The sequence below is a fragment of the Elaeis guineensis genome, chromosome 13 (genome assembly GCF_000442705.2).
Source record: "Elaeis guineensis isolate ETL-2024a chromosome 13, EG11, whole genome shotgun sequence".
Lineage (NCBI taxonomy): Eukaryota > Viridiplantae > Streptophyta > Magnoliopsida > Arecales > Arecaceae > Elaeis > Elaeis guineensis.
Window position 1 is genome coordinate 12734793 of NC_026005.2, and position 12343 is coordinate 12747135.

At 34.6% G+C, this 12343-nt stretch overlaps 1 protein-coding gene across 1 annotated transcript; it reads left to right on the forward strand.

Annotated features, from left to right (window-relative positions):
• The first annotated feature begins 2577 nt into the window (after positions 1-2577).
• On the forward strand, positions 2578-7149 carry LOC105056764 (YTH domain-containing protein ECT3-like). Its single transcript, XM_010939067.4, has 4 exons — positions 2578-2705; positions 2788-3000; positions 3082-3225; positions 6280-7149. The coding sequence occupies exons 2-4, from the start codon at positions 2824-2826 to the stop codon at positions 6529-6531; spliced, it is 573 nt and encodes a 190-aa protein (XP_010937369.2). The 5' UTR covers positions 2578-2705; positions 2788-2823; the 3' UTR covers positions 6532-7149.
• The last annotated feature ends 5194 nt before the right edge of the window (positions 7150-12343 follow it).

Here is a 12343-nt window from a genome sequence, read left to right on the forward strand (position 1 = left end):
CTGAGTTGTTATCCTTGTCCTGATTGGACTGTCTACAAAGAAATCCTGTAAGAAAAGATAATATAAAAGGTTTGCTTAGAGATGCTCTAGGATTTGGTGCTGAAAATTTAGAAGATTTCAGTAAAGGACAAGAAACAGATTGATGCCTGAGAATTCTATATTTACTGATCTTATACACGTTGAGAGATCTCGACATTTATCTAATGATAAGACAGAACATTGATATCATAATTTATTGAAAGATTGTGATCAAGAATTATATTCCAATTGTATAAACTTTTGAAAATTTCATTTCTTGTGCATCTATTTCATTTGAAATATTTGAACAGATAGTCCGATAAAAGTTTTACTATACTGCTTCAATTATTAAATGATATATTTTTTGAAGGCGCTGCTCTGCCGTCTTCTTCTTATGAAACAAAAAAATTAATAAAGAAATTGAATCTTGGATATGAAAAGATTCATAGTTATCCAAATAACTGTATATTGTACCGGATGAAAAATGCTAACCAAAAATTATGTAATGTCTGTGGATCTTTATGATGGACATCACATAAAGAAGATGAGGATGATATAATATATGAAGTGCATGCTAATCAGAATAAGAAAAAATCAGCTAAAGTTTTGCATTACTTTCCTTTAATACTTAGATTGAAAAAGATCTATGTATTATCGAAGGTAGCTTCATTGATGAGATAGCATGATGAAGGTCATACAAAAGATGGAATGTTAAGATATCCAGCTGATAGTTTAGTATGGAAAGCATTTGATGATAGACATCCTAATTTTACCTCTGATATTCGTAGCATTAGGTTAGGTTTAGCTACTGATGGCTTCAATCTATTTTAGACACTGAGTTCTACTTATAGTATTTGGTCGGTCGTTCTGATTTCATATAATTTATCATCATGGATATGTATGAAATAGTTTTCACTAATACTATCAGTCTGAGCGATAAGGATCTAGACAATGATATTGATGTCTTTTTTCAACCTTTAATAGAAGAGTTGAAATAGCTATGGATAGATATTGATGCATTTGATGCTTGCAGTGGTCAGACATTCAAATTGAAGCAGCTCGTATTTGGATAATCAATATTTTTTTTACATATGCCAATTTATCTAAATGGAGCATAAAAGGGTATATTGCATGTCCTTTTTGTGAAGATTCTATCCATTCACATTGGTTAAAATATGAAGGCAAATCATCTTTTTTGTGAAATACATCATATTATACAATTATCTCAAACTTACATATATCAGCTACAATCTTACCAAGATGCTAAGCTCTGGACTAGCACAACCATATTTCTGTTAGATATTTATCCTAGAAGCTAATTGTTGGCTAGCATATTTTATAATTTTAGAGCATAAATTTATACTGGTAAATATTTATGATTAATAAAAAGATAATTTTTATTTTCAATCATGTTTTATATGTTTATGATTTATCTTAAAAATTAACAGATGATTTTGTATATTCTCAAAATGTTAAGAATTTGAGACATACATCATTAGTGGTTGATTTCTAAATGCTTCCGATCAGAGGATCATTACGGAAAACAGTGATCGATCTAGTTAGATCAGTGCACGGACCACCTTCTTTTCGAACAGATGAGTCTCGAATCTGTAGTGTGGAGATTCTGGGATAAGAGTACAGATGGTTGTTAGAGAACAACTTATACTGAGCGTGATCAATACGAGCAACCACTTGGATGTCTACTCACTCATCAGTAGTCTTCTCGATACTGCAGTGGTGTGAATGATCCTTTGACCTACGGTGCATTAGCTATTCGTAGTGAGGCAATTGAGTTTGACTACATGTAAACTTGGACTCTTAGCTATTTGAGTCCTTGCAGTATTTATTGGCTTCAGTGGGTTTAGATTCGCTATTCGGAGTAGGATGTACCTAGATGAAATCTATCGATCTTGATAGAAAATGAAAAGTCCTATGCGATTCGCAAGACTAAATTCAGAAAGTCTTTGGCCAAAGCAAGTCTGGCATATGATTGACGTTAAGATTTGACGAGTTCTCCATGACCTCCATCAAGTCGGGACTCACGATAGAATGACTGAATCATACGGTAACTGCACCTAGGGATTTAATACTTTCATTCTATTGGGTTGCCACTATATACTGCTAGGTGTCACTAGTGGATTGTGGGACTCGTCGAGCGTCGTTTTGATGATCGATGTCCCTCGAAAGGCCGAGTTGGAATTGTTCCAATTCATCAAAAAAAGTTTCGATAATATTGTGATAGGGATTATAATATATCTCACTATCAGGTAGAATGGAACTTATAGGGTCACATATAAAAAAATTCTTATCTAATCAGATGATTGATCAACGAGAACCAAGACGGTTTTAGTGAGCTGAACAAAGGGCTTAAGGCAGGGCACTTGAAAAACCAAAAGTTTTTTGGTCCTACTGTTACAATTGCTGCAAGGGGGCAGAGCCTCTCTTCAATCGGGAACGATGATTCCATTGTAATACAAGATAAGGAACAATACAACCGTGCTGACTTCCATGAGAAATACACCGATGCAAAGTTCTTCATCATTAAATCATATAGTGAGGATGATAGTCATAAGAGCATCAAATACAACGTCTGGGCAAGCACCCCCAATGGAAACAAGAAGCTGGATGCTGGATACCAGGAAGCTCAGCAGAAAGCAAGTGGACGCCCTGTCTTTTTGTTTTTCTCAGTAAGTATCATGCCATTCTAAGATCACTTTGTTTTCTATTGTTGCTTTTGATTTAGTCATCAAGACTTTTTCATATTTTCAGGTCAACACCAGTGGGCAATTTGTTGGGGTTGCGGAAATGGTGGGTCCGGTTGATCTTGACAAGACTGTGGAGTACTGGCAGCAAGACAAGTGGAATGGTTGCTTCCATGTCAAGTGGCACATTGTCAAGGATGTACCTAACAGCGTTCTCAAGCACATCACATTAGAGAACAATGATAACAAGCCAGTGACAAACAGTCGAGATACTCAAGAGGTTAGGATCTTTCTGAGTCGTCATGGTATGCTATTTTACACTGAAAGCTTTTACTTACTTTTCTTGCTTTTTGTGCTGCAGGTAAAACTGGAACAGGTTCTTCAAATGCTCAAGATTTTTAAGGAGCATGTGAGCAAGACATCCATTTTGGATGATTTCATGTTCTATGAGAACCGCCAGAAATTGATGCAAGAGAAAAAGGCCAAGCAACAGCTTCAGAAACAGGTATGCCGTGCTCTTCAATCGTTCCTTTCATGTCCTTTTTTTTTTTTTTTTAATGAAAATGTTCGTATGTTTCAGATTTCCAGATTATCTTTTTCTTGTTTGGATCTATCACGGTCCCAACCCAAGATTTGAATCGAGGGTCATGGCAACTGCCGCATACTCATAGAATACTTTTCTTATAAGCATGCAAGGCATCTCATCATGATATCTTCACACAAAGTTAATTATTTTTTTTTTATTTAATAATCAAACCTTAGTTCAATTAACAAATCAAAACTCAATGTTCAAAGAAAATAACTGTTTGACAAAGTCAACACTAAAAAAAAACTAAAAGTCTTGAATCAAATCTGAGAAAATCCTAAATCAATGAGCTAACTCCATCTCTAATCGCTCTCCCAATCGAAATTCCGCATCACGCTAATTTTTCTGGATCTGTAAGAAAAACATAAAACTCATCATGAGCTAAATAGCCCAGTAAGCAGTGTATACCTTTAACTGAATAAATCAGACAAATAATACTATACATATCGATTTACTGATAATAACAAAATCAATATGTAGTTTCATGAAATCATAATCATACTATCAATCATATACAAAATTCAATTCATCATAATTTCAAATTATGCTTTTCATCTTAAATTCATCAATTTCTTAAGTTCTTCTTACCAACCATGACTATGACCACATTATCCCTGTGGCAGGGTCATAATACCGCGTATCTGCTTGCGGTGGGCTGCGAATCATCTGACAGCCAAGTCCTTTGGAACCGCTGGTCTCGCTGGTGGTTTATCGCTGGTCTCTCTGGCGACATGTCGCTGGTCTCGCTGGCGACATAAACCCTCAGGACAGTCAATTGTCAACGTATATGCCCCCATTGGCGGGGTCCTCAACACAGTCAGGTTGTCAATTTCATATTGTCTTCCAATTCATAATTGATTTAATAAATGATATTCGAATCAATTCAATCATATCATTCTTTGAGATCATATATCATCATAATAACTGTTCAACAAAATAACTTCAATCATAAATAATTTTCTACAATTAACTTTAATCATAAATAATTTCAATAATTATTTTAATAAATAATTTCAATCACAAGCAGGCATAAATTTATTTAATTTAAAATTTTATAATTTATCAGATAAATTCAAATAAAAGTAAACACTACTTACCTCAAAAGAAAATCCAAACTAAAAATTTTAGGAATCTCGAAAATCCTTCTCTGAACCTGATATGTCAAATATCATATTTTTAATCAAAATTTTATCAAATTAAAAATAATTAAAATTATTAAAATCTAATGTCCCCACGAGGATCAACTTGACAACAGCATCCAAGATTTTCGGACTAACCCATGGATACCCTAATTATATTTATTTACCTCTATTTTTTTATTTTTTTATTTTTTTATTTTAATTATTTTCATAAATCCTAAAAATCTAAAAGAGAGAGAGAGAGAGTTTCTCTCTCCCCCTTTTTTTTTCTTTTTTTTTTTTTTTTCTTTTCTTTTTCTTCTTTTTTCTTCTTTTTTTTTTCTTCTTCTTTTCTTCTTTTTCTTCTTTTTCTTCTTCTTCTTCTCGGCTCTTCCCGCGCCGGAACAGGGACCGGCGTCCCCTCCTTTTGCCAGGCCCTTCAGGCCGCGGCCGCCGCGGTGGAGGCTGGCGGCAGAGGGAGGCTGCTCCCCCGGTTACGGAGGAGCATGGCCGGCGGTCGATTACGATCGCCGGCGTCGGAAAATCAAAGAAAAAGAGGCTAAAAAACAGGGTCTCTTTTCTGACCGAAAATCGGTGACACTCGTCGCCGGCCGTCACGCTCAAAGGTATGGGAAGAAAGGGAAGGAAAAGAGGAAGGAGAGGAAGGCTCACCTCGACCTCCGGTGACCCCACCAGTGAGCAATCACGGCGAGAAACCGACGGTGTCCGCGGCTCCGATCAGGAAGAACAGGGAGAAAGAGAGAGGGAGGAGGCCAATGGTTGATTTCTAAGGAGAGGGGAGGTCTTCTTATAGAGGGTCCTAGGACTTCGAGAGGTCCTAGGACTCCCAAATCGCTCGGGTTTCGCCGGAGAAGAAGACTTCTTTCGGAAGTCTTCTTCCCGGTTTTTCTCTATTTTTTTTTTTTTTTTTTTGTGGGCTTGGATCTTGATGTCATGGGCTTGGGCTTGGGCTATAACAGGATCAGATTTGGGCTATAGCTAGCATGCCAATTTATTATAGAAGCTATATCTATTCTGGGTTGTAGCAAGCAGGGGTGTTCACAAAATAATTCAAACAGTTAAATCAAACTAGACCAAACCATTTTTATCAGTATGGTCTGAGGTCAGTTAGTTTATGATTTTCATATAAAATGGTTTAATGATCTGATCTGATTTTGCAAAAATATTAGATCAGATCCAACCGTAAAGCATAATATGAGAAAGGAAGATTCAAATGAGAACAATGGTCACATCTTGCCACTGGTACATTGCATTATATTTATAGATTCATGATTATATAAGAATATCCTGATAATTTTAATTTTTATTTGGCTAGAATATTTTTTTCTCAAGATTTTTTGTCTTCCATGTTGCAATATATCAAACCATTAATCCAATCAGACCAAATCATAATTCACCGGTTTGGTTTGGTCTGGTCTAAGTGATAAAATGGTCTGATTTGTTTTGTAAAATTGATAAATTATAATTTATTGATTTTGTTTAAGAATATTTTCAAATCAGACCAAACCAGACCGTGTACACTCCTGGCAAGCATGCCAGTTTACTGTAGAAACTATATTTATTTGGGCTGTAGCAAGCATGCCTGGGCTGTATCATGCCAGTTTATGTAGCTTGGTGGCTGTTGGCATCAGATTTGGGCTGTAGCAGGCATGCCAGTTTATCATGGAAAGTATGTCCATTTGGGCTGTAGCAAGCATCCCAGTTTAAGAGACATTGCTTCTGTGTTTTCTGTTTGCTCATTTTGTTGCTTGATGGATGCATCATTTGCTACTTTCTAACAAACTCTTCCATTATGCCTATGATCGGCTTATTGTTCTCTCCTTTTGGCTTTCAGGCCTGGGATGGAAAAACTTCTGATGCTGTTGTTGGGGAGACAGAGAAGGATGCTGCTAATGGAAAGCCCAGATTGCAGAAACCTTTGGAATCTGTTACAATTTTGAACCAGGATGTGCAGCAGGGTGGCCTTGAAGAACTAAAGCCATCCGAGGAAAATGGTGTGGCTGTAGCAGCTGGTGATGCCTTGAAGACAGCTAAACCAGCAACAGAGAAGAGAGCAATTGCGAATGGTTCTGCAGGTGGATGTTAGGGTGTTAACCCCTAGTTTGTCAGCCGTAGCCAATGAACCGTCTAGAAGTGGCTTCAGAATACCTTTTTGTTGGCTCAAATAAATGTCATCATACCTGGGCATCCGAAGCCTAGATTTGCAAGGCTGCAGGGGATTTTACGTGTGGGGTGCTGAGATCTTTTGCAACAAAAGTCTTCATAGCCGCTTGAGTGTGATAAGGCAGTTGGTTTTCTCAATGCCTTGAGTACTGAGTTGGGTTGCCGTTTCCACATCTGGACTGTTCTTAGGTTTAGGAATATTGGGGTTTTATAGCGTTGAGTAGAGTGTACTGAGGAGTTTTTCACTACCAATTTTAGTTTTGGGGTTTGGATTAGATTGTCTTTTACACTTGAAATTGTCTTTCCTTTTATGAAGTCTTTCCTTCTGTAAATCTTTGTACCTCTAAGAATAAGAATCATGTTAGAGTATTGCAATGGAGGAGTTTGAGGAGAGCTCTGAGTATGCTTTGCATCTTCCAATTCCATGACTTCAATTTGAATATGTGCATCAAAGAAGACACTTGATTTGTTGGCTTCAGTAGAAACAATCTGCAATTGAGAACAGCCCAGGGGAATGAGATCTCAAATTTGATTGTGGACTCGTAGTTTCTTATCGAATTTGTTTTTCGGACTGACAAAAAAAAAAAAAAGGAGAGAGATTTCCCTTTGTTTTGAATCTCGTATCGATGGCAATGTAATTTATTTAAAAAAAGAATGGCAATGTAATTTAGATGGAGCAAGTTATAATCTATGAGGCAGTGAGCCAAAGAGAGCTCTGAGTCTGCATTTCTATGTCCATATGAGTTAATTTGGCTTGGTGCATCGATAGAAAAACTCTTTGATAGATTGGTACCAGCACAAATTATCTGCAATTTGGCTACATGCCTCCACGTGTGTAGGCATCAGATCTCAAACTTGGTTGTGAATTCATAATGTCGGACTGCTATTTCTATGTTCAGCGGGTTGAAGGGGTAGCTGGTGATGAATCAATCCTATGGCACATGAGGTGTTGCCGTTGCATTCTTATAAGTGATGGCATAAGAATTATGCGGTTGGTGCACCGACGGGAATTATATTATTATTATTGTAAAAGAGTGCTTTAAATATCTCAATGTTAATTGCAAGTGAAATGTCCAGTGAGGGAGCTTAGGCTTTAGAAATGATGGGATGTCAATTTACCGTTGTCTGGACAATTTAACAACCAGGGCTTTATAGCAGTAGGAAGCTTTTATCTAAAAGTGATTCAGTTGTCAGAAATAATTGGTAAGGAAAAGCTTATTACTCCATTATTTTCTGAATATATTATACTGTATAGCAATTTCAGTGCACTTTGGGTATTTTAGTATGAATTGATGTCATAGAGAATTTACATAATATATAATGTTCTCATGATTAGAAATGCAAATATAGAAGTCATGGGATTCTATAAACAGTGAGGTTGTCAATGATGGCATTTGTTATATCTTGTCATGATGATGATGAATATAATAATTTTTCCAAAAGGTATGGTGTTTTGTGAGGGATATTGGTAAATATGATCAGAAATATTTTGAAAGAGCAATTAGTTGCAAGTGAGAAAAAAATCATCATTCTGATGGTATAAATTGTAGTGTACAAAAGCAGAAAAATCACATGGTATAAAATTGTTGATCATGTGGCTGAATTGCTGGGATAAGATCAGAACTCGTAAATCTATCCAGATGGATTGCTGTTTGTTGGGATAAGAATTAGATTATAAATATGTTTGAAGTCTGTAGTGTCTGTCCAAATGTAGAACTTAATGGGGCTCAAGTGCGAAAAGAGACATGCTTCAACATCAATTTTTAAGTTGAACCTTGGGATTTGCCCTCTAAAAAGCAAACATAGTAGACTGTAGCATCTAGCAGTTATTTTTCTATAATTGTTCATTTAGTGTTCGCTAATTGAATGATGATTAGGTCTTCATTCTCAAATTATACATTATTCAATGATTTATGATATCATCTTTTTAATGTATTATGAGTATAACATGATGTTGCCTTGGCGGCCATCAAATCAATTTATAAGAGAGAGAGGTGGGAAACATTGTTATGGGACCCATGGAAGAATCTCCTCTTTTTGATATTTTAATATTTTACTAAGAGCATTATTAAATTTTATATACTTTTATATATTATATATAAACAATTCTTTTAAAAAATTGGGGCAGACTTGTGATTATTTTTGTATTTACTACAATAAGAGTGTATTGTAAAATAAAGACTCACATGATTTGAAAGATAATATTTGAAGTTAAAAATGTAAGCAAACTAAATTTATTTTACTAAGAATATATTTTTATGTTCATTTTACATATTTTTAAATTTAATAAATATTTTTAGTTATTACCTAATCTGATTAATTGACTCGAAAGTCAGATTAACGAGTTCTGCCTATTTGCTTTATGATATATAAATAACATTTTAAAAAGTATGGGACGACACGATTATTTTTTATCTACTATAATAAGAAAGTACTATAAAATATAGACCCTTGTAATTTAATGGATAATATTAAAATAAAAATTTATCTATGACTATATATTTTAATTTTATTAAATTTTTTATAGTTATGACCTAGTCTAATCATGAGTCTGATAGTTAGACCATTGTGAAAAGTGCTGGATCAAGTTGGTCTCTGACCAGATTTTTATACCTATCAGTTGAATGCATATTTTTTTTGTTCAAAATTAAAGAACTCTTTTAAAAGTTTTTTTTCCTTCCTATTTTTGGATAAAAGGGCATTAGTTATAGTACACAAATTATTTTTTTATCAAAAATATAGTAACATCGAAAAGCAAATTGCCATAATATTACGATGCAAAAGAGTGCTAGCAAGCCTTCATTAGCTATAGTATATAATATTTTTTCTCAAATTTATAGTAATAAAGTAAAAAGCAAACTGCCACATTGTGAAAAGAGCTGGATCTTGATCAAGTTGGTCTCTGACCAGATTTTTATACCTATCAGTTGAATGCATATTTTTTTTGCTCAAAATTAAAGAACTCTTTTAAAAGTTTTTTTTCCTTCCTATTTTTGGATAAAAGGGCATTAGTTATAGTACACAAATTATTTTTTTATCAAAAATATAGTAACATCGAAAAGCAAATTGCCATAATATTACAATGCAAAAGAGTGCTAGCAAGCCTTCATTAGCTATAGTATATAACATTTTTTCTCAAATTTATAGTAATAAAGTAAAAAGCAAACTGCCACATTATGATAATACAGTCAGAGTATTTACAAGCCGTCTGCTCTTTTGCACCAACACCTCCCACATGTGCAAGTTGAAACCATTGCCTGTGCCTCCGCAATCAAGGAGTTAATCGCTTGTCTTCCATTTTTGTTGCCCAGCTATGCAACTCAAGAGGGGGGGTGAATTGGGTTTCTAAAAATTTTAAGCTTAACTTATGACTTATGAAAAATGTTTGACAAAAGCTAAATAAATAGGGAGAGTAAAATTAATTCAAGACTAATGGCTAAAAGCAAGAATGCAAGAGAATAATGAAGAGTTAAAGAAGAGCAATTAGGCACACCACAAACAAAAAGATTTATAGTGGTTCGATGCCAACCTTGCACCTACATCCACTCCCCAAGCTCCTACTTGGGAATTTCAATCCACTAATCTTGTATTCAACCCGAATACAAATGTCGGAAACTCTGACTCTAGCTATCCCAAGCTAGTCCACTTATTTTTCGGGTACAAGCCAACCCAATACACTCCGATTCAAGGTTTGGATCAACCTTCCCTTGTTTTGGAACCCTTCCAAAATAAAAACAATAACTCAATCAAAGTATAACAGTGAATAGCACAAGTAAATACAAAGAAAGCTCCTTTAATGAGCGTATGATGCTTTAAATACACTTTACTCAAAGAGAAGAAGACTCTTTTTGATTTCATCAAGGTGGTTGGAGACTTGAATGTGCACTTGAGGAGTTGGTGAGCTTGGATTAAAAGTTTCTTGAATGCTTTGAGTGAGCTCTTGCTTAGGGCTGAAAAGTTTGCTTGAAATCCCTTTTTCAAAATCTCTCTTCTTGATTGTTGTTTTTGATTTCCACCTTTTTGTCCCTTTTATAGCTTCAAAAAATAGTGGAAAATATTCTAGGCTGAAATAGAGCCGTTAGACCACATTAAATGAGCATTAAAAGTATTTAAAATGGGTTAAAAACTAACCGTTACGAAAAAATCCCGTCACAGGGGTCGACTCATGCTTGGGGGTCGACTCATAGGTTGACCTCTGTGAAAAAACATCAGAAAATCGAACGGGATGCAAGGTTCTGTAAAATTGGCTTAAAACCCGCAGAGGTCGACTCATGGGTCGACTCATGCCTTGGGGGTCGACTCATGGGTCGACTCACAGGGTGTGCCAAGTCTGTGCCGGTCAGAAATTTCAACGTGCCAGTCATCTCATGTGCCATGAGTCGACTCATGGGTCGACTCATGATTTTCAAACATGCATATCTTTCAAAATACAAGTTCAAAAATAATAAAATTTTTACCAATGGATCACAAATCTTTTGTTCTATCATTTGATGCTTTCAAATTAGGGTTTTGATAAAATTATAATTTTGCCCCTGAAGAGCAATAAGTCTTTTTCAAGCGAAAATCATTAGTACCCCTTCAAATACTTTGTAATCATCAAAATCAATCCAAAGAGCAACAATCTCCTCCTTTTTGATGATGACAAAATACTTGAACAAAAGCATATATATGAATCAATGAGCATGAATTTTAAAGGAATGAAATGCAGTATAGGTAGTTTGAAGATAAATAGGAATTTTATAACCAACTTGAAAATTACTTATAACTGTATTTGCTTGAAAAGAAGATTGATTCTTTTGGCATGCGATACATGTGCCCATAATAATTTGTCTATTGCTTAATAATTTAAAAATTTGCTCATTTGATTATGTGATTTTGGTATCAGAGCAGAAAATTTATTTTTGTTATCAGAGCAAAGCAGAATTTACCTAAGGATTTGAGAATTGCGTATTTAAAAATATCTCATTTGCTCATTTGCTTGTTTTTCAAATTTCTTAGCATCTTAAAAATTTGCTTATTCTCATTTGATTATTTAATTTTGGTATCAGAGCATGTTTAAAAAATTAAGTGTATCAAAGCATGTCTAAGAATTAATTTCAAAGTGTATCAGAGCATGTCTAAGAATTAATTTTAAAGTGTATCAGAGTATGTCTAAGAATTAATTTTAAAGTTTGCTCATTTGCTTTTGCTTAAACAATTTACTCATTTTACTTTTAATTCTTTTATTAATTTGCTTTTGATTCTTTCATCAATTTGCTTTTGATTCTTTCATTTTGGTATAGCATTTCTCCCCCTTTTTGACATCATCAATAAAAGATTGTTTACTCTCTCTTTTTCTTTGAATACATTTTCTCTTTTTCTTTCTTTTGATGGAAATAATTTTACTAATATTACTTTTGTTTACTCCCCCGGAATACAACAAACATAAAAGATATACCATTGGATATCATGGATAGCATATATTACAATTCATAATATCTTAAGCATGCACATAATTGAAAGCAACTAAATTTGAAGGTCATACATTAAAAGTCAAAGAGTAGATATATAATCAAAAAGTGACTGATACCACATAGTGGTTCCAATACATATACCAAAATATAAAAGTTAATCAGTCAACATCATTACATGGCCCAAAAGATAGATCCTAGAAAGAGACAAAAGATAAGACTAACTATAAGGATCTAGTAGAGCTCATGATTGGATGGATCGGAATCAGATATATCGGAGATGGG

What these genes read in the sequence shown, in the direction of transcription:
- LOC105056764 (XM_010939067.4), top strand. Translation starts at nt 2,824, where the DNA reads ATGGTGGGTCCGGTTGATCTTGACAAGACTGTGGAGTACTGGCAGCAA. An exon ending in ACAGTCGAGATACTCAAGAG is followed by an intron (nt 3,001 to 3,081) that starts GTTAGGATCTTT and finishes TTTGTGCTGCAG; the next exon opens with GTAAAACTGGAACAGGTTCT. An exon ending in AGCAACAGCTTCAGAAACAG is followed by an intron (nt 3,226 to 6,279) that starts GTATGCCGTGCT and finishes TTTGGCTTTCAG; the next exon opens with GCCTGGGATGGAAAAACTTC.